Here is a 27,580-nt window from a genome sequence, read left to right on the forward strand (position 1 = left end):
AACATAAAACATTATCTTGGCTTAAAAAAAGGAAAAACCAGAAGAGTCGGAATTACTGCCAACAATTTCTTCTTTCTTCCCCTTTCACTGATACATCGCTGGATCTCCACATCCCACTCCCAAAATTCCCCTTCTGCCTCAGTTAAGAAATGGAAACAAACTTTGATGCTCTCTCCTGACAGTGGGTAAATGGGGGAAAGAGCAACCCAAGGGAGCCGAGCGCAGAGGAGCTTCCCCCAGTACGGCACACTGCCGAGCGCCGGGCAGGACAAGGAACGGAAGGCTGGTGGGGTCAGGCCCTGGCCACCAGGCGACCTGGACCCCGAGGGCTGCCGACAGCAGGCAACCCCAGCCAGCGTCCCTCTGCCCACAGGCATGGAAAGAACTACGGACAAAGCCGGGGGTGAAGCACCAGGAACAAGCAGAAAAGGAATTGCTTTTCAGAAAAAGACAGGCAAAAAAGAAGTGAAAGGTCATGATCCTCTGCATATTAGATGTGCTGAGGTACTGGAAGATGTGAAGGGAACATCTGTTGATTGCCCTTAAATGCAGATAACGGGAAAAAACGGTATCATACCATAATACGGGGCCACTACCAAAAAGAAAATAAACAATGAGTGAGGTTTTTTTCCTAACAAAGAAATGGAGTCATCACAGCATCATTTCTGACAGACTTTATCTGTCAAATGAGGAATGTGACAGGTCAGAAAAGCTATACCTGTCTGGAGAATATTTTGGTGCTCAGATCCTCTCCCTCCCCTGCAGCCCCACACTTCGCTCCATTGCTGGAGGTCTGCAGCCCTTCCCCTCTGGGCAGCAGCTAAGGCCACGTCTGCGTTAGCGAGGACTGACATACAAAGGGAGCAGATCTGAAGCAGGTGATGCGAAAGATGCTGTGTCCACAGAATATATGTGTTGGAGGGTTGGAACCATTAGCCAGCACACTAAAGGCAGACAAGTACTGTCCCAGAGGACTGGCAGAATGCAAATATCAGACCTAATATGTACCAGGATAATAAGGAGCCAGAAAACTTAAGACCAATCAGTCTAACCCCAATTACCAGAAATATTCAGGAATAAATCATCCAACAATCAATCTATAAGGGCCTAAAGGATAATCAACACCAGTGCCACCAGTCCTCAAAATAAAAACAAGCCAAAATGTAAGTGACAAGAATAACTCACGTCCAATTAATTTAACGTCCTTCTTTTACAGAGTAATTTACCCAGTGGATGGGTGGAGGTACTGTCTTGGTATTTTAGCAAGCAATTGATGTATATTATAGATAAGGGAAGTGCACAATCATCTGAGAAGTTACCTCAAAAGAGATACCATCAGTGCTTTACTGTTAAACTGAAAGGAAACTTCAAGTGGAGATTTCACTGCGCTGCCCTGGGCCAGGTACTAAGCTAATGTCTTCATTCATGGTTTGAACACTGAATGGAAAGAAGGTCTGAAAAGTCTTTGGAAAATAGAATCAGAATCGAAAGCTATCTTGCTAAAATGGAAAAAGGGTCTGGAACCAATAAACTGAAATACAGTAAAGGCAAACACAAACAGAGGGAAGAGGCCAAACACACAAGCACAAAACAGAAAAAATAACCAGACCGCAAAATTTCAGAAAAGAACCAAGAAATACTAGCAGATCACAAACGTCTGTCAGCAGAAACTGCAGTTACCAGCATGATAATTCTCGTTATGGGATTGCTTAAGATTAGGTGTGCCACGTATGAGACCAAAGAAGTAGCGATCCTGGCTTAGAAATCAGCTATCATCAGAGGGGAGAGCCAGGGGACAGCAGCAAGAAAGCGCTGAAACGTGGAAAGCATCACCTAGGAGGATCTGGGACATTTCAGGCTGTAAAAGAGAGGATTCCATGTCTTCCAACATATAAAACATTGTTAGGAGACCAGCAGGATATTGTTCTCCATGACTACTATGGATATGACAAGAAATAGGCTTAATCTGCAGAAAAGAAATTTTAAGTTGAATATCAGGGGAAGAAATATGGTAACAAAGGATAGTGAACTACTGAAGCTGGGGGACTGCAGAATCTCTTCTTTTTAGTGACTATGGAGAAATTAAACGTATTTCAGGAATGGCTTGACTACATTTTATCCTGTTGTAATGAAAATGAGTGGACTACCAGCCCTCTGAGGTCCTCTGCTGACATACCTTTCCATAACCAACAGACTTCAGCTTTTCATTCTGCAACTCCTGACATTTCAACTCTAGCACTGACCATATGCAGTGTTTTATCAGCTGAGGACCCAAAATTCCACCACTGTATAGATCTGTTCAGCAGAAGCAGGTGCTTACATGTATTGTGGGACTGTAGCTTTAGATTTGTGGGACTTGCTGCTGTTTTGGAACTGAAATCTTTTGGTATATGCTGCACTCATTTTCATTACAGGAGTTTAATTAGTCACAAAACAGGGAAGTAAATTAAAAAGGATATAAAATTTTATGTCCTGATCTTGAAAATTAAACAACAAATATTTATACTAGACAATCTCATATGCAATGATTCCTTTCAGTTACACATCTATTCATAAATTTTTACAATAGGCATTCAAATATTACTACTATTGCATTTAAATCAAGTCTATGTGGTACTGTCAAAAAGCACCACCAACTACAGCGATGACTCATATTCCTCCATACAAGGAAGAGTATCACTAAAATCAAACTACAGATATTAGAGAACAGGCAAGAGTTCGGAGGTATATAAAAAAGAGAGATTAAAGCCCCCCATTTTCTCCTCTCTGAAAGAACAGAAAGCATAACATTATATCTCTGATTTCATATTCCAAATAATTTAATACAGTTCAAACTAAATCACCTTATAACACTTAAAAGCAAAGCATAAGCAACAGAAAAAGCAAAACCGGACTATTCAAGAGAAGCCTGTGGGACTACAGTGTTTTGGCATTCAGAAGATTAAGTGCAGAAGCAAGTTTTTGGTTTGATATGCAAGAATTTAGACTGACTCCTGTTATTAAGTACCCTCATTGAAGTCAGTGTGAATTTTGCCACTGGCTTCAACCGGAGCAGGAACAGGCACGTTATCAGCCGTTACAGCAGGCTGTATTCTTCAGCTAACAATGTACTTCCACATTTAAAGATAAAGGAAATCTGTTAAGTGACCTACCCGGAATGGATGGGACTTGAAACAAGGTTAACATTATCCAAGGTGTCTGCAGCCCAGCTATAGTGTCTGAGAGAATCAGAATCAAACTCCCTCTGAAACGTCAGGTGCTTAAAAACATAATAAAAAAAGATAAATTGAAATTTTAAATTAACATGAAAAACACTTGTCTTAAATACAAGCTTGTTCGCATAATTCTAGTAAATTTAGATCTGGCCCCTTTCCACACAACTGTGCTGATACCCCAGGTGTTAAATTACTGGAAAACCTGTAAGAGAAACATGGAACCCACAGACAAATTATTCCAGCGTATCTTCAAACATTTTTTTTGCCTGCTTTTCGCACTTCCTTCAGTTACAACTATGTCTCTCTCCAATCCGTTCTTACATATGCAAGGTTAAAAAGACTGACAACAATATTACCATTTGTACTGCAATCATACACCGTACAGACAGGCAGTGTAATATTCCCCCACAGAAAACACCATCGGACAGATCCTTGTTCAAGCAGAACGCGTGAACAGCTTCACTGAGAGTTTAATTGAAACTGCGAATGCGTGACCAAGCTCCCGGTGCGAGGAGGGTTCAGTTTGTCTCTATCCACGTACAACCAACACGAACACTGTTTTCTGGAGCGCCACTGTCCCTACTCATCTCTATAAAAATAGCTTTAAGCCTGCGCAGGGCTGGCACACTGGTGCTATAATTAACTGCCCCATCTGACAGACATTAAGACGTTATTTGTTTCTCGATGCTGCCCGTGGACGTGTGCATGCACACTTGTGCGTCCTGTGCCCCAAAACAAGGTCTCACACTATAAATCCTCCTATCTCTATAGCAAAGCCATTCTAGCAAAATATTCTTTGTTCTTTCTTCATTTCTTTTTGTCCTAGGAAATTAAATAAATGAAATCTTAAATACTGTATGCCATATCTCCAGAGTGATGTGAAAACTTCTAAACATTTTAAGAAGCAGAGTCAGAAGTTACATCATTAAGTCGAGAAGCTGTCATGCAATACACACAGACTGTCTTCACCCGAGATGGTGTTAAAGATGTCAGGGTTTCCTCTGAGTAGGTTCTTTGCTGCTTACAGGCAAAGGCATCTAGAGAGAACAGAGTCTGTGAAGACTAAAACCTTACAGGCTGTATTCAAATCAGATTCTGTGGGTTCAGCACACACTTCTACACAGGAAATTTATATTATTTCCTTTTTTTTTTTTTTTTATGTCCTAGCACATAGAGGTAGTGCAAATGAATTATTTTGAATGGAAATATCAGCAGTAGTAGCAAATCTGGCAAAGTCATAAACACACAAAAACACTTCTCTTGAGAAGCTTCCAGAAGATAAGCAAGCAGAGAGTGCTCTGTTGTTGGTCAGAACCTGCAAACCTCCCGTCACTCTGGGGTTTCCAAAAAACTTCTCTCCGTGGACTTTTCTTTTATTTCAGACGAGCATCTCAGGTTTCCTTCCAAAAACCATCGCCATTATAATTCACTGCCAATCAACAGAAACATCTTCAGGGCACAACTTTGCTCTGTCATCTGTCCGACACTGTGGCACATGGCTCAATGCCTCCTCCTTTTGCTACCTTAACTCTTTTATTAGGACCTTTCATTAAACTTTTTGCTGTAAGATACGTACTTTCGGCCTGATGGTTCAAGCACAGACAGCAACAATAAAGGGCAAACTTGCACATGTTAAACACCAAAATATGCCATCAGACATAAAAGATAAAATGAATGCCATTAAAACAGTGGCAATTAAGCAAGGGCAGTGGCTTTAATTAGCACTGTTTTGAAAAATGTATCATAATTAGTTTAATGAAGACATTTTCTAACTCTTTCCAGCAGAACACTAGGGATTCTCCTATATTTCCCCAAAGAGCCTGCAGTTTAGGCAGGAAAGACACCGCTGTGGATTTCTGCTATTCCAAGTGATCTAACTTTGTAAGAGCTCATACCGTGTATGTTATTACTTTTGGTACCAAACAGTGCAAAACCCAGACAGTTGGTCTCAGAAGTTGTAAAAAATTAGATAAACAAAAATAAATGTATTCCTTTGCTCAGTGGTTAACATTATCATCAAAAATAGGACAAAAAAAAGAAACATAAGAAATGCATTAAAAAGAACAACACAATTTAGTGTTTGTCACTCAAATGCCTGCTAAGCCGTAACAGTATCACTGCACTGAGGTCCAGGCATGCACCATGACACATCCATCAACAAATAAATGTGGGATCATGTTCGCTATAACAGAACAAAAATGCTAAAGCTCCATCAGCAGTGGGATACAGAAAACTAAACGTGGGGCCACATAACTTCCAAGGAAATACCACCACTTGAAAATATGCCAGATAGAGCTGATACTGTGCTCACTGAGTTGCTGTAGGTTTGCTTACGTGCATACGTAGGGTTTCTTGGTCTATTCCCTTATCCTGAGACACTGTCTGTATATTTTTTGATGCATACCTTTCTGACAAAGTGCACCCAAACAGATCTTTTGGACATATTTACAGGCTGCAAAAGCACAAAGCCTGCACCCAATAATTCTGGCAGAGAAAGAGTAGGGAAAGCTAATAGCTGGACACATGCATCTTACACACAGCACATATCTGTTGATCTCATTTTGTCGGTCTGTCGAGATGCTGGATTTTCCAGGCAGGCAAAAAAATCCTCCTCTGTAAGCTGCAATATAAGCAGTCCAGAAGATGGTACATCATCAGTGACATCAAATTACAGGATTCATCCTGCGTTTGGTCAGGTCCCAGTGTTCCCTGCCTGGACTGCAGGATATTAAATATGCATTGCTAAAGGGTCTGGCATCATTAGGTGCAAATGCATGTATGAAAATACTGACAATTCTGCTGGCAAGGATCCTGCTGGTTGCATAACTGAATATCCAGGCTGTGTAATATCAGAGTTCAGCAAACAGGAGAATTTATGCTTCCTCCCAGATGAATTTATCCAAACAGAGAAGATTCAGCAAGCTGCTATGTAACGGACAGCCTGATTCATCCCACCTTTGGCTGCTTCAGTTCAGAGGTGGATGTAAATTATTCCATGGAGAAAGTCGTTCAGATTTGGTCTGAGTTGCTGCATCCATGGTAACACACCAGGACACAGAAATTTTAACTTTGCTGCAGTCAGGTTATGAGGCACTGCATAGCCTGGACTCCAACTCCCCTGTTGAAGAGGGTCAGCAATAAACCACCAAATGCAAACCATGGAGAATATCTCAACTTCTCAGGGACCTGTTAGAAACTCTTCTCTAACACCCAACGTGTCATGCTGGCAGTCAGGGTCACAGAATCATAGAATCACAGAATAGTAGGGGTTGGAAGGGACCTCTGTGGGTCATCTAGTCCAACCCTCCTGCCGAAGCAGGGTCACCTACAGCAGGCTGCACAGGACCTTGTCCAGGCGGGTCTTGAATATCTCCAGAGAAGGAGACTCCACAACCCCCCTGGGCAGCCTGTTCCAGTGCTCCGTCACCCTCAGAGGGAAGAAGTTCTTCCTCATGTTCAGACGGAACTTCCTGTGCCTCAGTTTGTGCCCATTGCCCCTTGTCCTGTCACTGGGCACCACTGAAAAGAGCTTGGCCCCATCCTCCTGACACCCACCCTTCAGATATTTATAAGCATTTATAAGGTCCCCTCGCAGCCTTCTCTTCTTCAGGCTGAACAAGCCCAGTTCCCTCAGCCTCTCCTCGTAGGGGAGATGTTCCAGTCCCCTCATCATCCTCGTAGCCCTCCGCTGGACTCTCTCCAGTAGCTCTTCATCTTTCTTGAACTGGGGAGACCAGAACTGGACACAGTACTCTAGATGAGGCCTCACTAGGGCAGTGTAGAGGGGAAGGAGAACCTCCCTCGTCCTGCTGGCCACACTCTTCTTGATGCATCCCAGGATCCCATTGGCTTTCTTGGCAGCCAGGGCACACTGCTGGCTCATGGTTAACCTGTCGTCCACCAGGACGCCCAGGTCCCTCTCCGCAGAGCTGCTCTCCAGCAGGTCCGCCCCAAGCCTGTACTGGTGCAGGAGGTTGTTCCTCCCCAGGTGCAGGACCCTGCATTTGGCTTTGTTGAACCTCATCAGGTTCCTCTCTGCACAGCTTTCCAGCCTATCCAGGTCTCGCTGAATGGCAGCACAGCCTTCCGGTGTATCTACCACTCCTCCCAGTTTGGTGTCATCAGCAAACTTGCTGAGGGTACATTCTAACTCTTCATCCAGGTCGTTGATGAAGAAGTTAAACAAGACTGGGCCCAGTACTGACCCCTGGGGCACACCACTTGTTACCAGCCTCCAACTAGGCTCAGCGCCGCTGATGACAACCCTCTGAGTTCTGCCATTCAGCCAGTTCTCTATCCACTTCACCGACCACTCATCCAGCCCACACTTCCTCAGCTTCCCTAGGAGGATATCATGGGAGACTGTGTCGAAAGCCTTGCTGAAGTCAAGGTAGACAACATCCACGGCTCTCCCTTCGTCTACCTAGCCAGTCATGTCATCATAGAAAGCTATTAGATTGGTCAGGCATGATTTCCCCTTGGTGAATCCATGCTGACTACTCCTGATAACCTTCTTTTCCTCCACTTGCTTGATGATGGCCTCCAGGATAAGCTGCTCCATCATCTTTCCCGGGATGGAGGTGAGGTTGACCGGCCTATAGTTCCCTCAGTCCTCCTTCTTGCCCTTTTTGAAGATTGGAGTGACATTGGCCTTTCTCCAGTCCTCGGGCACCTCTCCTGTCCTCCAGGACCTCTCAAAGATGATGGAGAGTGGCTCAGCAATGACATCCGCCAGCTCCCTCAGCACTCGTGGGTGCATTCCATCGGGGCCCATGGATTTGTGGACATCCAGATCACTTAAGCGATCCCTCACACAGTCCTCCTCGACCAAGTGAAAGTCGTCCTCTTTGTAGGCTTCTTCTTGTACCTCCGGGGCCTGGGATTCCTGAGGGCCAGTCTTAGCACTGAAGACTGATGCAAAGAAGGCATTCAGTAGCTCTGCCTTCTCCGCATCCTCTGTCACCAGGACACCCGTCTCATTCAGCAGGGGCCCCACGTTGTCCCTAGCCTTCCTTTTGCTGCTGATGTAGTTGAAGAAGCCCTTCTTGTTGTTTTTGACATCCCTTGCCAGCTTCAATTCCAGGTGAGCCTTGGCCTTCCTCATCACATCCCTGCATGCTCTCACCACGTTTCTGTACTCTTCCCAAGTGGCCTGCCCCTCTTTCCACATTCCATGGACCTTTCTCTTCCGCCTGATCTCTGCTAGAAGCTCCTTGTTTAACCATGCAGGTCTCCTGCCTCCTTTGCTAGATTTCTTTCTCAGGGGGATGCATTGCTCCTGTGCATGGAAGAAGTGTTGTTTAAAGAGCAACCAGCACTCATGGACCCCCCTGCCTTTGAGAGCCCTGGCCCACGGGATTCCTCCCAGTAACTCCTTGAAGAGGGCAAAGTCAGCCCTCCTGAGGTCCAGGGTTTTGATCCTGCTTTTCGCCCTGCTTCCTCCACGCAGGATGCTGAACTCGACCATTTCATGGTCACTGCAGCCGAGTCTACCTCCAGCCTTCACATCCTCCACCAGTCCCTCCTTGTTTGTCAACACAAGGTCCAGCAGCGCGCCTTTCCTTGTTGGTTCCTCCACCACTTGCATCAGAAAAGACTGGTTTCATATCTTCCTCGTTTGACTCTTTTTAGACTCCCAAGTATCCCGGTGGTCTTGGGGAGGGGTGGCTGTGGGATCTTCTGTTTTAACTCGATCAAGAGGTTGACAAATGCCCCTTACTCTTTTACGTACTTATATTTGTGATAAAATTAATTCCCTTTATTCTGAGACTTTGCAGTTGCCATGAACTCCAGACAGGTTTGAGCTTTACAAAAGAAGAGAAATGGAATACGCAGACAGGCAATGGCTCACTCCTTCAAAGTAGTGTGATACCCCAAAACAGCCTTAACTCCTATCAGTTTCCAGATGCACTTTTCGGATATTAGTTTTGACCCACAACGATCTTTGTTCTTGTGAATTCCACTGTTAGAACACAAGGTGGTTTTTTCCCCTGCTTTCTGCTGCCATAGCAGAGATTCTCTAGAAGCCCAGTAATGTACAGAGGGAGAGACAGGAAGAAGAGAGGTGGGGGTATTCTCCATCTCCTAAACGCACTCCTCCCACTTTAGCCAGAGAGCTGTAAAGCTTACCGCCATCGGTTTGGGCTGGACTGAACAACACAGAAATTCCAGAGTATGGATATATTTTTTGTCAGGACTTTGAGGTTTGCAGAAGCCATAGCAGAGAATTTTAGCTGGGCTCCCTTTTTCATGAAGACGGTTTCTTGCTTTGCTTTACTGCGGTTTGTTTTTCAGGGGATCATGGTTTTACTAACCTCTCAAGACAGGACTGATATTTTTTCTACGACCACCTTCACCATTCCTGACCCCCTCCTGGATCAGAGAAACTTCAAGTTTGTCTAGAGTACTAAGATTAGAATAATATTTACAACTAGACTGTCAGACAGGCCTCCAGCCTGGCTTCATTTTACGTGACAAATTTGGACCAGTGCTGAACTGTGATAACTGCACAACCACTGCTGGACAAAAATTGGAATCACAAAACTATGAAGACCATAAATACAATGAAAACAGCCTACACTACTGCTCAGCACCAGCACTAGAAGTTTTTCATATTTGTTGCCTTCTCAGTTCAAGAGCCAGCACGGCAAGAGAAAGCAGAGAGGTCTGTGGCCACTCGTAGAGAATATGAAATTTACCCTCGATGTGCGGATAGTAATTCTTAGTTTTCTAGTGGAATTTTGTAATACAAGACAGGTTAATGGTGCACACTTTGAACGATGTTCTTCAGGAGTTATTCAGCACAGTGCTGTTTTTAAGTCTCGTTATTTGATCAAATGCATCCTAGCTGCTAAATCAATGCAATCTACTTTGATAGTAATTACAAAAATGGCCAGAATCGTAAAACAACAGAACATGTTCTCAGACTGAAGAGCCTTCCTCTCCTCTGAAATTTCCATCATATCAAGAAGACTTCATGGAGGCTTAGGAGTAGGAAGCACCAGAGTAATTTCAGGTTCTCAGCCCTGAAATATCATTTCTTGTTCCCAGTGCCAGTAATTGCAGATTTTACTTTCCGATTTCAAAACAAACAAAAGCAATAAAATTACTGCTATGCAACGTTCAGAAACTCTCCCTGGCTGGCTGTTGCAAATCAAGTCTATTGGAGGTTTACAGCATTTCACTTGAAAGTAACAACTTAATAAGAAACATTCAGTTGCTAAAGAGAGATTCTAATTCTGTCATTGTCATAATGCTACCAAAACTGTGTGCAAAAGCTGTAGTAAAACTGGATAATTTATACTACACTGGAATTTGCAGACTAACACAATCAAGGTTTAAAATCCTTGAGTTCTGCTCAGTGGACCCTTTCCCCCCTGAAAGCATCCTCTGAGATCCATAACCTCACCATGCAGGAATGCCTGCCGCTGCTGAGGGGTACCTCTGTGAAACGGCAGTAGAAAACCTCTGTTCCATTGCAATCCATGTTATGCTGCTCCAGGACATAAAGAACAGTTCCACTCCACAGTCCTTTAACTCCCAGGTAAAGATTTCTAGGTGAATTTTTATTCAGCTTCCTAGCAGTTCTCTGGCTTCTATCTATCAAGAAACTCTTAAGTAATTCAGTTAGATTTGAAAATCTGAAGCAAGTCTACCAAGCAAAAAGCTGAGAAACTCACAAACAAAGCATAGAGTACTCTGTCATCTCCAGCTTTTAGAAAGACTTTCCCACACTCTAATCACGTCAAAAGATTCTGCTTTCGTTGTATTAGTCATTGCACAAATGTTTGGAAGATGCGTAAACTGGTTAGTGCATAATAGCTTAATCTTTACAAGGCCAAACTCTTTCCAAGGGTGGAAACACAAGGACAGCAGCTGGAGTTCCCTCCGTGCGGACAGAACGGGGTGGACATAATCCTTGACTTCAGTGGACAACCTCATACTCAAAAACACAACCAGTCCCTTAAAGACTCTTTTGGTTTGGGACCCCATGACCCTGTCTCTTGCAGGATCAAAACCACCGTGTGGTAAACCCACGATTTCTCTCAGCTCCTTTCTTCTCCCTTGTCATTAGTTAAGAGAGTAGAGATAACCCCTGCAAGCACGGCTGAGTGCTGCAGAGTCATCCCCTGTAAATACAAAGCACGAATACCTGGTGGCAGAGAAGCAGCACATACCTGGTCCTTTGCTGGCACCAGCAGTTCTTCAATCATCATGCTGTCTCGGGCATAAGAACTTCTGTTCAGTGTGTATGACCTATCCGAACTGAAGGAGCGGAGGCTGTTGTATTTACCATTTATCACAGAAAGTGCAGATGACAATGAGATGAACAAAAAATAAAAATAAAAAAATTAATACATGCAACTTCCAGGGATAACGTAAGATGGTAAAATATACATAATCTGTGAAATAAATACAAGTGAAAAGATGGAATAGTAAGTATTTGACTGTAGTTAAATATTCCCTTCCCTACAATATACATAGCAAAATCACAACAGTTGTTTACTGCTTTGGCAGTAATGCTGTGGCTTCACAATAAATCCAGATAAGTGTATTCAAGTATTTAGATGAACTTTGATAACTGTCTTCACGGCCTAATCCTGAAAGCAGACCCATGAGGGCAGGTCCCGGGGGAGCTGTGGGTATTTTACAGCGCCTGCCCGTATGGCTCAGGTTGCTGAAGCAGGTTTAACTAAAAGCAACTTCTATGTGTTGTCGTACTCTTTGTGGTTGAACCACTTTTGACTTTGTTATAAACACCCTAGTTATGCCTTTAGTTAGAAAAAAGGGTAACAACTTAGAAATGAAAGAAGAAATTTGCTTATAACACAGATTCCAATGCTTTGAAGATTATTTTGTGCATGTTAGACTATTTAGAAGTAACCACGATCACTCTGAATGTATTGCAATTAAATCAGTCTAGGAGTGTGTTACACTTAACCCTGGAAGATACATTATGGTATGTGCTAAAAACATGCTGCAGGCCTAGACATGCTTGCTACGTGACAAAAAATGAAGTAGTAAAAAACATGAATTAATAAAAAGCAACATCCAACAACGTATTACACTTTTGAACTAGCAACACTTTTCAGACTCAAAACTCTACAACTTGTTCCATGCATTTTGTAGTAGTTAATCAAACTTTTCTAGTCCCTTAGCACACGTTCCTCCTTGTGCTGGAAGCAGAACTGGGATCTTAATTACACACTGTAGGCATGTGTTAAGCAGACTTTTACATGATAAAGGGCATAAAGAAATCAAGTTATATTTGTTATAACAGACGGATATTCTCTAGGGCTGAGGCCACCCCCCCACCCAAAAATGAAAGCATGTCACTCTCCAATGCTGAATAAAATGAAGATGAGCAATGGCAGCAGCAGAAAGATGTGACACGATGCCATGCCTTCTTACCTGACTTTTGGACTAAAGCAATTTACAGTGGAAAAGAAACAGGAGAAATAGAAAGCAAAGAATCAGACAGGAAAAGCAAGATGTTATGGCTGGATGGCTTTTATATTTAATGTGTTTATTTCTTAATGTTACACTCAGAATCAGTAGTAAGATACATCGACAGAACACTTTTTTGCTAAATAAAATACTTCATCGGAAAAATGCTGTATTTGTCTCCTCTGAGCGTAACATGTGCAATGTAAAAAATGAGTTTTGCAGCAAAAAATAGTAATGGCACTGCTAAAATCAGAAGCATGGGAATATTAGATTTCTCTCAAAGAAAAGAGAAAATGAGCTCGACCCCTCAGATCTACCTAACAGATCTTGACTATGAAATGCCGCTCTCCCGCTTGCACCGTGAGAATTCAGACATGTGCGGGAAGAGTACTGTAATGAGTAAAAGGTGTCCTGTATGTAAATCAGTGCCCAGCTCTGTACGCAAAGCGCATCCCTCTCCACCATCACCGCAGTACTTCAGACCTCACCACATCTGACAGTGCTGCACGATGGCCTTGCTCACGCCAACTTCTGTTTAAAAGCAGCATACCAGCTTTGTTAATTAAGTTTATAAAGGTACAAGATTCTCCCTTCAGATCTGTTTTGCTGATTTTCTAGCTAATGGACTATTTAAATGCATTTTGGCATTCCTCGTGAATGTATTATCACATAAATACTTATTAACTTACCTAAAAATTGCAAGTGAAGCATAACAAGGCTGGGCACTACCAAAGAGCAAATCTGCCCTGCATGCTTCCGTTTCTAACACGACCATAACAAACCAGACTGAAGGGCAGACATCTAAGCTTTACGTTATGGGAGTTGCCATTCACTGTTAGACAAAGAACTCACTTTTTAAAACAGATCTTTAAACTACAGCATAGGAAAAAGTCCTCGGGGCTCCAGCTTATGAGGTTTAATTATTAGCTTCGGTACGAGTCAATTGTCAGTAAATAGATTGCAAATCAACAACTATGGAATTAATCTCTGCCCATACAGCTTTAATTGTTTTGAGCAATGCACAGTGCAGGCTTCAGCAAGATTCAAAAATGAAATCTAAAACGCTGATCTAGAAACACCTGAGCTGAAATCAACATTAGTCAGATATTAAGTTTACAATATTTTATCAGGTTCACAGAAACTTTGGCCTGTTTTCTGTAACATGTAATCCATTCCCTGTCAAATGAAACTCCACAGTAAATTTAGGATACACCTGCTTTTTCATTTTTGTGAGCATTTTTTTTTAATATTGGCTATCTTGGTTGGATTATTCACTAGCACCTTTCAAGAAATAAAAGCACCAAAATAGCAAAATGATTGTCATTCAGTTTTTCTGGCATTTGCATTCTTCAGCTAAATTAGTCCATTAAGGAATATGCTAATGTATCGATCTGACCAGCAGTACTGAAGAGAAACCTGGTTTTGCTGGCTGTTCTAGGTCAGTTTCTAGACCGGTAGCAAAACTGCTAGGGAAGAGGTGCCTTGGAGACGTTCAGAGCATGAACAGATACCAGAAAAAGTGAACAGGTAGTTTTCTGTATCATTGCCATAAGAAGCCAACGTGAATAAAGAATATGAAATAAAACTGCAATGAGCGTACACTTTAGAGGTGCAGTGTTTTCGCAACACGGAAGTACACCCCCTCCACTTTGTTTCGAAATAGACTCCAGCGTTGTGTGAAAGAGCACGCTTGGTTTGTAAAAACTTGTAGCTGTGGTGACATGCAAACACGAGAGACAGCAAACACGGTACCTGGCGGAGCGGGCTCCCAGGCTGAAGCCCATGTATCCTTCGGCAGGCAAAGAATCATCTCCCAACTCTTTCAGGTCCTGGGGTCCGAGGTATTTGTCCGTATCACCTGTCATTGCATCCTCACCTGCCAGCACAAAAGCCAGGCTGAAATCCCAAGCTACACGTACTGTAAATGTTTGCGCGCTTAGTAAGCCATAACGCCCTTCTCTGCTCGCCAACAAGGAATCAATCCCGTCGCCCCCACTTTCCCTGAGGCTCTTTCCATCTCGTACGTCAGTTATCCACCCTCTGAACAGGCCTGAGAAAATAATTTTATTGGGGGCAAACGTAAGAAGTGAAGCTCCACCTTGACGCAAACCCAATAAAAGTCATTCGAGGGAGGACTTTTGCCCAATCGCTTCAGCAAGCTGGAGGGTTCTTCTGCACTTTGCACCACTGCTCTCACTCACTGTCGCTTTCCTTCCCGAAAAGCCCCGAGCCGACAGACAAACGCCGGGTTACTCTGCATGCAGACCCCCCCCCCAGCTCCCCCTCCCCCACCGGCTGTGAGAGCCAGCCCGGGCGCCCGCCCACCAGCGCTGCTCCGACTCCCGCCTGCGCTAGGTCCCAGCAACTTGTGCGAGTTTGCATGTAAGAGGGGACATCCCCCCCCCGCCCCGAACCGCTCCGCCCTGCCTCGCAGCCCACTGTGCGGACGGGGGGACCCGGCGGCAGCTCCCCGGGGGTGTTTTTTGGGAAAAGGGAGGGAAGTTCACCCTCCGGAGAAGGGGGCAGCCGCCGCCGAGGGCGCCTGCGTACCATTGCATCATGCAAACCCGCGTTCCTGCACTGACAGAGCAAGTCCGAAACGCGCCTTTCGCGGCTGCGGGGTCCCGGTTTGGGGTGTCTCTGCCTGTCCCCCAGCCGGGCGGAGAGGGAGCTCCCTGGCACCCCGCTGCCCGTCGACCTCCGCGCTCGGCTCCTTTGTTGCGTCGAGGCGCGTGAAGCCTGCGCCGGGGAGCCGCCCCGCGGAGCGCTGCCGGGGGGAGCGGCCCCGCCGCCCCAGCGCTGCCTTGCCCACCTTCCTTCAAGAAGTTCAGGCTCGTCCCCGTACACTGAACTCGGGAAACCGCAGGCGAGCTCTGCTTTTCAACTAACAAATCAGTTCTAAAAATACCCCTTCAGCTACTGCTTTGCGAGCGGCAAACAAACAGACCAACCGTCTCCTCCAGCCCAGCAACAACCCGTATTTTACGCAACAGTTTAAAAGCTAAAACGCTCATTATCTACCAGAAAGCATTCAAAAAACCAGAAACAGAAACATTACAGATGAAGTTAAACTTTAAAAAGTCTTACTGTTTTGGAAAGCCATTTTCACCAGTCTGGTCTATAAGATTTTTTTCCCCTGGTGTTTCCAAGAATTCCTATTAGTCCTATTAGTCCTTAAGCAGTGATTTAGAGTTAATCTCCAAACCAACACAAGCAAACTAATCCCTGTGGGTCATACTCGCTTTCCACACAACAACTCAGATCTTCTTAACATCCTGAGCTCTTCGTATGTGTTTTAGGACACGGGCATCTTTCTCCTCTCAACTCAGATCAAAGTTCTTTGCCGATACGAAACAAAATGAAAAATAACGACTACAGTTTCGAGAAAAAAAAAAAAAAAAATCCCCTTTTAATCACTCTGCAGACATCCCTTTAAAGCTTCTGCTGATTGGATTACAGCCTCCCTTGGCAAGCCTCCCGAACGGTGACATAAATGCAGGCACTCCAGTTATTTGTATGTAAATAGGGGTGCTGCGAGGGTGTAGTTTTTCTGTAACTCGATACCGGGGCTGAGCAGGGAGCGAGGGGCTGCGGGGCTGGGCGCTGCGCTCCGCCCGCCCCCGCCGGGATGTGGCCGGGGGCCCGGGAGGCCCGGGCCGGACGCCTCCGCCGTGCTGGGCTCGGGGGGTCGGGGGCCTCCGCCGTGCCCCCGCTGAGCCCCAGCTGCCCCCGGGGGAGCCGGCCGCGAGGTCTGGGTGCTGCCCCCGCTCCCTCGCATCGTGGGGTGCTGGTGGCCAGAGGGAAAAGAAGTCGGGAGCTGGAGGAAAGCGGGCTGCGGCTCGGGAGGGGATGAGGTGGCCCAGGGAGGGTCCTGGCAACCTCCAGCAGCTGCTGGCCGGGCCACTAAAACGCAGACCCTTCTGCCCTTGCAGCACCTCCGCGAGGAACAGGCGAGGGATGCGCTTCGGGGGCGTCGTTTGTCAAAGGCAAGGCGAAGAGGGATGAAAAGCTGAGCCGCAGAACACGGTAGATGTTATCCGACTCCGCGGCTAAGCCAGCCAGAGCAGGATTGCTCTGATGAAATGCTCCTCATCAAAGGAGAAGCTGCATCTAGGAGTGGTAATTTCAAAGAATTCCAGACATTGTTCTGCGATCGTGGGAGGCTGGAGCAAAATGGGTGGTGCACGTTTCAGCAATCCAGCTCTGTTTAATTAGGCGCCGCGGTCTAATCCTCTGCATTTCAGGTAACTGCGCACAGCGGGTGCTTACAGCACCCTGTATTCCTGCAGAGAGAGGTCCCACAGAAAAGTGAAGACAAAATTAATCTCTGAACAGAAATGACAGAGAAATGCCAAAGAAGTGAGGCACCGATGAAAAGACACCAGAGAAAGAGAACACCGCACTGCTTTGCTGCAGTCACCATCCTTCCCTCCATAATACATTACATGTTGAAGAAAGTTGACGTCCTTGTTAACAGTGGGCAAACATAGCTATCACAAGTATAGGAAACAGTTCAAAATCCAGGAAGGAATAGTGGCAGTAGGGCAAACCAAAGGCCTATCAGTTCTAGCGTACCCCGTCTCTGACAGCAGCCATGCTTCACGGAAGAATATAAGAACATGAAACAGTGGACGTCCTCTGGGACATTTTTCTAGCTGGCAGTGATTTAAGCACGTATTTTCTAAACCTGTAGGAGATTTTTTTTTTCTCTTTTTAAATTGTCCCAGTTACACTTTGAACTTGTGTAAACTTTTTGCATTCCCCATACCAAGGATATGTGCAAGGACTCACACAATTCAACTACCTGTTGCGGGAAGAGCAGCCCTTTTAAGCTGAATCTGCCTCTTGCTGGTTCCACTGATGGCCCCTACTATTCTTGGGACTCCTGGAGAGGCAGCAAAGCATTACTGCTTACTTTGCCACCCACTATTACGTATGTTCTAGCCTATCTCTCATTCAGCTTTTTTTTCTGGGTTAGACAGTCCTACTTTCCTTACTCTTTTCTCCCCGAGAAGCTTTTCCATACTTCTCACCACTTTGTCACCTTTTCCCATGTTTTCCCCATTTTCCTGGTCCCTCAACATGTCTCCTACAGCTAGGAATTGCGGGAGTGCAGGGTAGGTGCTCTTTCTGGAGGCCAGTGAGAAATATCAACTCTCTGGCAGCAGGAGAGAAGGCGTCATGTGGCTTGGGAAAAGTCCCAGACAAAATTTAACCATAGCCTGGGATCCAAATGGCTTTGCTAAAGATCCCCGAAGCTTTTGCCACTCCCTCGTCCCAGCCTGTCCAGAGCTGCCTGATGGCAGAAGAGGTACAGCCACAGGGAAGAACAAGATGCTTCCAGTTGCATCCAAGGTTTTGGTTTCACACAGGTGTGGAGAAACGCCAATACCACACCGCTGAAACTTTTATGAATCTGTAAAATCTTATAGAGACAAAGAAACTCAGAAAATTCCGAGCATCAAAATATAATACATCAGCCCCTCCTAAAATGATCAAGAACAGACTTTCACACCTGGGGATACCCCGACCTGTCTTAAAAGCGCTTAAATTGCTACATCTCAGCACCTACTCAGGGACCAGGCAGTGTGCACTCATGCCCTGGTAGGACACCTGTCTAATCCGCCAGGGATTGATTAGCATGATACTTCCCCTACTGAGAGAAGAATCTCCATTAAATGGGTTTAAAACAGTGTCCTTATTTACACCCAAAAGTTCGTTATCTACGGAAGACCAAAGAAAAAAATTTAAAAGCTCAACATAAATGCTTCTTAACAATGACTGTCTAAATTCTCACCACCCGAACTGGGTTTTGGTTTGGATATTTTTCCCTTCGCTGCTCACAGTCTCACGCTTCTTTCTATCAGCTTCCATTGCTTGCTGTCCCTTCATCTCTGGGACAGCAGCGGCAGCTTTTGGGGGGGCTGTTGCAACAGAGCTCATTGCTAGGTGGTGGCAGTCACAGCAGGGCTCCAGCCTCCTCCACCAGATTAAAGCCCTTGCACCCACCCGGGGGGACGCTCCGAGGCTGAGCACGCAACTGCAGAGGAGGGGGTTCCCTCCAGGCTTTGGCGTGGCTGATTCAGGCTCCCCACCGGCCCCAGGGCACACTGCTGGGGCTCCCAGATGCGCAGGGCCTGGGGTGCGGGCTCACAGCTCGAGATGAGAAGAGGAAAGACCCAGTTGTTGCAGTCATGGGTCTCACATTTGTAAGATCTGCTGTCTGTTTAAATATAAAAGCAGAGCGCATGTTCAGTGTGCATCGGAATTGCTCTGTATTCTTCTACAAACTTTCTGCTACATGCAAAGATGAGCTTTCGTTTTTTTCCCACAAAACCATATTCACATCTTTCAAAAAAACACCATTTCTTTTTTGTGGTGTAGCGGTTTCCCAGCACTTAAACTCGTTTGGGCAGAATTGCCAGAGTAGTCTAGGAAAAGGAAGAAAAGATCTCTCCTCTCAACCAGTCTGATTCCAAACCTAACTGTCCTCAGCAGGGAAGAGAAATTACACAATTTCCATGTAAATACTTATTTAGCAGGCACATCAAGACATAAACACAAGGAAACAGTTTCCTGACCTTTGTCTCTGAGCTCTGAGACTCTGTTTTCCAAGCCTTCAATTTCTCTTATGGGAGAAACCTTAAGGATTGTGGCATATTGAGAAATCATTAAAGAAGTTTCTCTCACGGAAGAGTTTTGGTCGATGACATGAACATTAGCCACGTGAGGGAGAGCTCGGGTTTGGGTGGTAAATTTGTGCCCTTCTTTCACCTGGAAAGCAGCTCCTTGGCTATGAGATTTGTCAGAGCACATTACCACCCTGAGCACATTTATTTTGACTGGCATAAGTGCGTGTGTTTTATGTAAACACCCTGTCAACACCGAGAAGCTGTGGGGATGGCCATCCGTGTATTGTCTTTACAGATGTGCAAGCCAGGAAAGAGAGACAGGCCAGTGGTTACAATGGTTATTACCGCAAAGCCTGTAATTCATCGCATGCCTTGCACACTGGAATGCTTCAGCGTGGATTAATAAAATACCTATTATTTGACTTGAGAGCTCCCTTTCAGCTTTAGGTTTGAAAATGACCCTGTTATATATAAACCACTCTCTTGGCTCCCCTAGTAACAACATGGGTACAGAGTAGTCTCTAGGCAAGGAATGGGTCATATTAGCTGAATTCTTAATTTTTGGTTTGGTTTGGTTTTTGTTAAACTGATTAGTGACTATAAAAACCTTTCACAAATCTCTCACCTCCCTGAAGGCTTTGCATTTGGCCTTAGCAAATGATCCTGTATATTAACAGACGCATTTTACATCTCTGGTTCTAATATTCATATTCCACATGGGAGTGTTTCTCCTCTGTACCGCGTCGCATGCTGTGCAGTGGGGTACGGCAATAGTTACTGCTCTATTAACTAACACCATTATGCATCGGTGTTTCAGTCAGCTAAAACAATACAGTATTTTGAGCAGTACAGTAGCATAAGAGAGTTATTTGTAAAAGACAGGCGTAGAGTAGGAACAAGATCCTTTTGGAACTGCAGCAATGGGAACCCAATGACAAACTGAAAACAGATCAAAAGCCTCAGTGCATGAATTAAACAAGAGCTGGACGCAATGAACTTAGCTAAATAGCTTTTACACCTTACTGGCTTAATGCTATAATATTTAAAAATAAATATATCAGCAGGGAGGAAGAAAGAGAGACTAACTAAAGAAGCACACAAAAATTGAACCAAGTTACTTGTTTTCCTACTAGAGAAGAAAAAACAGCAGCTCAAATGCAAGCGAACACATGAAAAAGCCTTCAGGACACTCCTTATCAACTCAAGACCTTCCTCTTTCTGAATGTCACCTGGGAACCTCATCCCACCATGGGCTCTGGAAACCTGCTGTTGCTGGTGAAACTGGCACGGACTCCTGCACATCCAAACCAGGAGAGGTCTGACCTAGTAGATGCTGGTACAGGGGAGGGAAGCAGTTTCCAAAGGAGTTTTAAATACTTGAGGAACACTGAAGTCATGCCAAGGCTGCCCAGCACCAAGGAGAGAGCCGGGACAGGCAGGTTGCTGGTGCCAGTAGCTCAGGAGACTTATTAGAGGTACTGAAAACAGAGGGCTCTATTGACACGCTCACAGACTTCGTATCACTTTGCAGGATGATACAGATGAAATCTCAGCTACAAAGTACTTCCTGAACACCAACAAACACCAACATGTTGAGTCCAATGCAGCATCCTCTTTATTCAGGACAAAAGTAGTCTGAAGTGGTTTGACTGAATATCATGACTGCAATATTTTATATTAAAAAAAAAACCAAGCCAACCCCCCCCCCAAAAAAAAAAATTCTTTCCAGACTAAGAGTCAACCATTTCCGAGCTTAATCCACATCAGACTTTAAAAAAACAACAAAACATTATTTCTTCTGCCTTTCACTTTCACTATCAGTTATTTCTTCCAAAGTGTTTTGATATTTGACCCTTTTGTCCGACATTTAATTTTTCAGTCACAATAATAAAACAAATCTCCACTTTATAGAAGCAGAAGCAAAAGTACTATTCCAGGAAGCTTGAGGTAATTTGATTAAAAAGTTAGGAGAAAGAGGTTCAGAAAAAAATTAGAGGATTATTAGCAATAGCTCAAAGAATTTCTGAAAGCATTCTTATTTGTAAAGCAGAAATTATTGTTAGTTGGGTAATAAAAAATTATCTGAAAAGATTAATTTTCAGACAGACAAAATAAAAAGAAGACGCTTAAGTTAAATATCACTGCAATACAAAAATGCACAAATACCTTCTTCAACATCTGATAAATATTCAGCATCACTGAGTATTTCAGGGGCATTGGCTTTACGAACTGCATGATTTAAATAAATAAAATAATTAAATAAAAGCATAGACTATCAATGTGTGAACAAAACAATCAATGTAAAACAATAACGAATGTGCAAAGACCATATCCAACTAATACTGTTTGAAACAAACATTTCTTACAACAACAAAAGACTGAAAAATAAGTGAGAGATTTTTTTTATTTTTTAATACCTTCGTCATCAGACATATCAAGAACTTCATTCATGGTTTCAGGTACATTCATTTTGTGCTTTTCTGTAACAGTCTGTCGAAGAAGAAAAATAATTTCAGAGTGCAGGCATCATTTTTCTTAAAATTATAGTTATTTTAAAAATTAAATGCATGGCAGGACGTATTTTTGTCTGCAGTTAGCAAAACAAGATTTTTTAGCTTCTTATTCACTTTCCTTTTTATAGATATATTGAACTATAAATTAAAAAAGACTATGAAATAATACAGAAATAGGCAATATTATATTTGTGTTTTAAACAATATTCAGAAAAAGTATGAGCTGAAAGCCTAGAAGATGGTGATATCAAAAGAAGAAACAAGTACACTGAAGAGAGTTTCATGTCAAGGGTTTTAATACGAACTCTTTAAATAGTCATCTAAATTTTGAGCAGGAATATGTCATCTCTATTTAAACTTTCTGAGCAAAGTGTTTCTCCTGTGTCGTTATAAAAATACTGCAATTTGGGAGCAGGCTTAATCTATGTGATATTTTTTCAGAGATGCCTCAGCATGAATTGTGTGTTTTTCCCACAAATGAGAACACCTGTAACCACATGCAGGCTAAATGATAACCCTTAAGGAATTTGTGCGTGATAGACACTCAGAAGTGGTTGGTTGATTTTCATCCTGATATTTATATTGAGTCAGGCTCAAAGACCAATATAGACCATTTTACTCTCCAGCTGGGGCACTGCGCAACAAGCACTGGTAAAGTTTTAGCTCATGCAGGAGACCCCGCAGACTTACTGTTCCAAGGAGTGAAGTGGAATTAAAAAAAAAACCCCAAAACAACCAAAAAAAAAACCAAACAAAAAACAAGCTCCACACTAAAAATCATTCCCATATTATTAGGTTTCTGTATTACATTTTTTTTTAGCAACCACTACTTCTCACCCTTCATATACAAATAAGACATCATTAAGAAGTTCAGAAGGACAAAACAGCTTTTCCATTTTCATTTATTTTAAAATAGTTCAGTTATTCTCTGGCCTCATGAGTACTCATTTGGCAGTTCATGTTTCTTGGGCTACTGCCATCACCTGATATAGGCAGAAGAGCTCCTGCATGCTCAAACATCACAAAATTTATAAAAAGCCTCACACTTAATTCATTTTGTGGGAATTACTTGCAGAGCTTTTTAACACATTGCTGATACACTAGCAAAATCACAGGACTTCTTTTTTGAGACACCACTGGATTGTTTTTTATTGGTGTTTCAGTATAAATTGTAGTAAAATTAGCTGTGTTCATCCCTGGTTTCATTAAATTTACCTTTGTGAGTTGTTTAGCCACAAACCTCAAAAAATAAGTCTCAGCAGTTAAACTGAGTTTTTAAGACCCTCAGTTGTAAATCAGATTTCATGTCTAGGCTTCCAAAGTTTGATAATTACACACTTGTGACTGATAAGCAGTATATTCGGATTTTAATGGAAATTATTTCTGGGCTTCTCTTGAGAGTAGGCATTTGGGGTCGTATAGGCCTTTCAGCATTGAACATTTCTTCTGGCACAGTTCACAGACTGACCCACCATCTCTCTACACTTCATCATCTACAGAACATGAATGATCAGTCATCTTACACAGCACAAACTCCCCCAGGTTCTCGCTTCTACAAGCCAAGAATGACCTTGTGACATTGGGAGTTCTTGGCATAAAAATGTGGTTTTACTCTTCCTGCAGCTCAGCTGCCTAGTTGTATACTAGGCAATCATTCGAGTTTATGCTACCCTGTATCATCTTCTCCATCAAATTTTTTCAGGTTGTGGAGAACTGTTTTGCAATCTTTCTACAGAGATATGTGTTCCTGAGAAAACCTAGAGAGAAGCTGTAAGAGAGAATTGATTATTTTCTGGCATATTCCTTTAATTTTATTGTTCTGAAATTTATCTTTTGAGTGGCGGATTTTCTGTAAGCTACTGAGTTATAGACCACAGCCAGGGAAGTCACAGGAAGAAAAGGCACATGCAGTAGCAGAGCTAAAATCTGCTTGTCATCCCAAATGCTCATCATATTGCAGCCACCTGCTTGCACTGATAGACCACACAAATGGGTGATGACAAAACATGGAACACACAGGAACTGTTTTCCATCTCTGATATGCCTAAAAATACATCTGTGCACAGACTTGTCTTATTTTTAATCAGAAAAAAAAAATTTGCAGAAAGGAAGAAGCAAATTTTGAGCCAATGCTTGGAATTTATGTTCATAAGACCCAATTTTGGCTTTATTACTATGGTGGTGCATGGAGGCTCCTCACCTCACAGAACTGTTTTCTTTGTAGAGCAACTTGGCAAAACATTAATGAACAAAAGACCATTCTGAGAAATATTTTGGATTCTGTGAATCACCATTTTTCTGATAGCAGGTAACATTTGACCATTGCTGGTCTCTCTAATCTCTCCGGGCTAACACTGCAGTAAGTCTTCCCGAGAGGCAAGAGAGACAAGCTGGAGTTCACGTGCATGTCAGTGAAGGGATATTTGGGGTTGCAGGAGCTGACTGGGGCTGCTTGCAGAAGACAGCCTTTCACCATCTTTCACAAGATGCCAGAAAATACGCAATGAGGTGCTCTCAAGTAAATTCCAACCACTTTTTAGATTGGAATAGGTTCTCTTACGCCAAGTACAAGCCATTACACATCAGTGCCTTGGCAAACCCTCTCAAAAGGCAGAAGCAGTTTGCATTAACACAAGTCTGTAAGAACGTCTTTTCAAATACAAGCAGCCCGTATTCATGTGGTTTGTGTCCTAAACAACAAGATGTGCAGAAAAGCACAGCTGCTATGACCAGTCACTAACACTGTCCATTTTCTGCTCGGTTGGTACTCTTTCTGCATACATCCTAATAATGTCTACTACCTTAAAAATATATTGCTCATATTTGACTTAATATCCGCTTGATGCTGCTAAAAGGAAGCGGGTGGAAATTGAACTGGAATCTCTGTAGATGTGTAACTAAACAAAGCTGAATACACTGACTTAGGAAAAATTGTTCCATTCACTACTGAACTAAACTGTACTTACAATTGTAGTCATGGTCTCTTCTGTCACCACCTTCAATGTGTCAACGACTGAAATGTAGCCAAGTCGCTTAGCGATGGCGAGGGCAGTGTTTCCATTCTAGCAATTGAAACATTTGCAACAGAAGTTGAATGTTAGCAAGGCAAAGTATAGAAACTGCTAATTAACTGTAGAAAATGCACAATACAGCTCAAATATGTGTTTGCATGTTGGTGACTGAAATAAGTATATTTCAGGTAGTAGGATATATAACCAAGTTTTTAACTCTCTACAGAAATAGGATGAAAATGAGAAGATTTTCAGATGTTTGGTGTTCTAGTTTTGGAAGAGATGATGACATAGAGGACGCGGGGGCGATGCGAATAGGCTTCCTCTGCTCTTTTCCTCTCCCACCACACACATTTTTTCCACGTTTCCCTTGCTCAAATGCTTTACGCGGGGTGGGACAGCTGAGCCCGAGGGGAGAGCAGTGGCCTGGCGGTGGCCGCTGTGGACTTACCACAGTGAGCTCGTTGGGCGCCGCGCCGTGCTGGAGCAGGACGTTGATGACGTGGGTGTGCCCTTGCTGCGCAGCCTGGTGCAGCGGCGTGTACCCGTTCTGCAGGCACAGGGAAAGGGAAAGGCTGCAGCGGGCACGGCGCAAAAGCCGCCTCCGCAGAGCGAGCGAGGCAGAGCTGGAAAACTCACCTTCGTTTTGGCATTGACTTTTGCAGAATGTTGCAGAAGGAAGTTAACGATTTTTATGTTTCCGTAGTGGCAGCCAACATGCAAAGGAGTGTATCCCATCTAGAATGAACGTAAGCAATTAGCAAATGTGAATATCCCACACATCCTCTGACCAAAAAAACAGACATGAAATAATAAAAATCCTGTTAAACTTTATTTCTTTGGCCTATGTGAAAAATCCTCCATCCCTGGAAAAAACCCACACTTCTCACGAATGTTGACCCAAGTGAACCTCTCTGAATGCCTTGTGTTTCTGTAATCTTCAATACATGCAATGTTGATTAAAGATTTCCCGCCTTCTCCAACAGTCACACTGTGAGGTCTCTGAGGCAGAGCCCACCTTTTAAAACAAACGTATGTATAATGCCTTGCACAGTGAGGTTCACCTGCTTGGTTCTGCTACAGTGTGATAATAAACAAATAAGTAAGTAAGTAAGTAATAACAACCTTCTAAAAACCAGGCGTGCTGAGGGCTGCCTCAGCTACTGTGCAATTTGCAGCCCATCCATTCTGACCGAAACACCTGAAAGGTAAATCTAAAACAGTGCAACTGATGTGCCAGCTCTGCCAGAACAATATTGTCCTACAGAAACTGGAACGCCAGCTGGTGAATTGAGGCTCCAAGACAGAAAGGTCTAATTTTTCATGTGTCTGGCCTTGTGTTATACAAACTGGAAGAAATTGCTTTTTCATGGCAACTGCAAAGATGAGAAAGTTGAATGTATCCTTTTTGTTCCTGTTACTTATTTTTTATTACTAGTGGACAGACTAAAAGTGTTTGTCTACATTGCAACCCCCCCCTCCTCGAATGCTGTAAACACAGCTAAATGCCTTTTTGTATTAAAGTATACACATTTTGGAAAATTTTCTAAAACCAGTTAGTACAAGAAGAATATCACTTAAAAATTGAAAAGATTTTTTAAAGCTACTCGTGGTAGTAAAGCAGGAGTCACTAGGGTGACTCTGAACTCATTCACTTTAAAACCCACATATTTAAAACAAGTCAAACAGCATGTTAAAACCTGTTAATTGTAATAAACACTTTAATCAATGGTTAACATCTAACATACAATGCAATAAAACACAGAGGACCAAAGCATGCTCTTGCTGCTCTTTTTCCAATCTCTTAGTCCATGAGAACACTCTTAGCTGTTTTTAAAAAGTTGAGCTTACTTCAGATGCTTAATGTATTAGAAATGATTAGATTATCTTTCTTGAAGTAATTATCTTTTCCTGCCTTATCCTCCCTGCAAGACAACACTATCTCTTCTTCCTTAATGAATATAATCAATCTAGAGCCGCGCTGAGGACAGTTCGGGTGATGGCTGCCTCTAAATGGGACACTTGCTATTTTTCTCCATGGCATGGAGAGAGGCCACTGTTCCCCAAACCTCCCCCCCACTCACACTGACAGCTTGATGACTTTCCAAGGAGATGCCTTGCTTGGCTCAAAGAGGTGGATTAATGGGCTTCCCCTCTCTTGAGCTGAGTCATCGGGATTCCTTTCCCCTTTGAAGGTCAGGTTTCATGGGCCCACTTGATGGGCTCTGAGATGCCAGAAGGGTCATCTTAGCCAGTGCTCACCTGGGGCTTCACCAATTTGCAAGCAGGATGAAACTACACTACCAGCGTAGTATGTCCTTTTGCTTCTCTGTGAGATTTCCAATGTGGTATTGGCACCATGCTCCATTACCAGTTTTCATGGAAAAATCAGTTGCTAGGCTGTAAAAATAATATCTAGTACGAGGAACATATACACTAAACAGATGGTAAAATACACTGCAAATGCATGCTGCTGTTAATCTACAAGAATTCTGCTTTCGGAAAAAGGGTAAGAGGTGAGGTCTGAGATCATTAATTCCAGTGGCAGAAAGGACATGTTCAAACCATGAGGTCAAAGCTGCTCAGAAGAAAGAAAGAAAGAGAAAACCTCGAATGTGAACTATTTCCACTAGAGGGAAGTTTCAAGTGTCTATAGGATTAGACACACCATTTTCTTCATGTCACTTTGCCTCTGATACTACTTCACACATGGTTACCTAGTTTCAGTTGTATTAACACATGCTAGGAGATGATAGCTGTGC

General features: G+C 43.4%; 1 protein-coding gene across 7 annotated transcripts in view; it reads right to left on the bottom strand.

Moving 5' to 3' along the window:
• ANK3 (ankyrin 3) overlaps positions 1 to 27,580 on the bottom strand; it is a 210,864-nt gene that overhangs the window by 62,188 nt on the left and 121,096 nt on the right. For all 7 annotated transcript variants that reach the window (XM_075423068.1, XM_075423070.1, XM_075423069.1 and 4 more), the window contains 8 exons: positions 25,458 to 25,556; positions 25,270 to 25,368; positions 24,774 to 24,869; positions 21,712 to 21,784; positions 21,461 to 21,523; positions 14,415 to 14,538; positions 11,393 to 11,495; positions 3,153 to 3,259 (listed from right to left, as the gene is read on the bottom strand). In XM_075423068.1, coding sequence (XP_075279183.1) covers positions 3,153 to 3,259; positions 11,393 to 11,495; positions 14,415 to 14,538; positions 21,461 to 21,523; positions 21,712 to 21,784; positions 24,774 to 24,869; positions 25,270 to 25,368; positions 25,458 to 25,556 — 764 coding nt within the window. The remainder of the gene's footprint in view (positions 1 to 3,152; positions 3,260 to 11,392; positions 11,496 to 14,414; positions 14,539 to 21,460; positions 21,524 to 21,711; positions 21,785 to 24,773; positions 24,870 to 25,269; positions 25,369 to 25,457; positions 25,557 to 27,580) is intronic.

The sequence above is a fragment of the Opisthocomus hoazin genome, chromosome 6 (assembly GCF_030867145.1).
Source record: "Opisthocomus hoazin isolate bOpiHoa1 chromosome 6, bOpiHoa1.hap1, whole genome shotgun sequence".
Classification (NCBI taxonomy): domain Eukaryota; kingdom Metazoa; phylum Chordata; class Aves; order Opisthocomiformes; family Opisthocomidae; genus Opisthocomus; species Opisthocomus hoazin.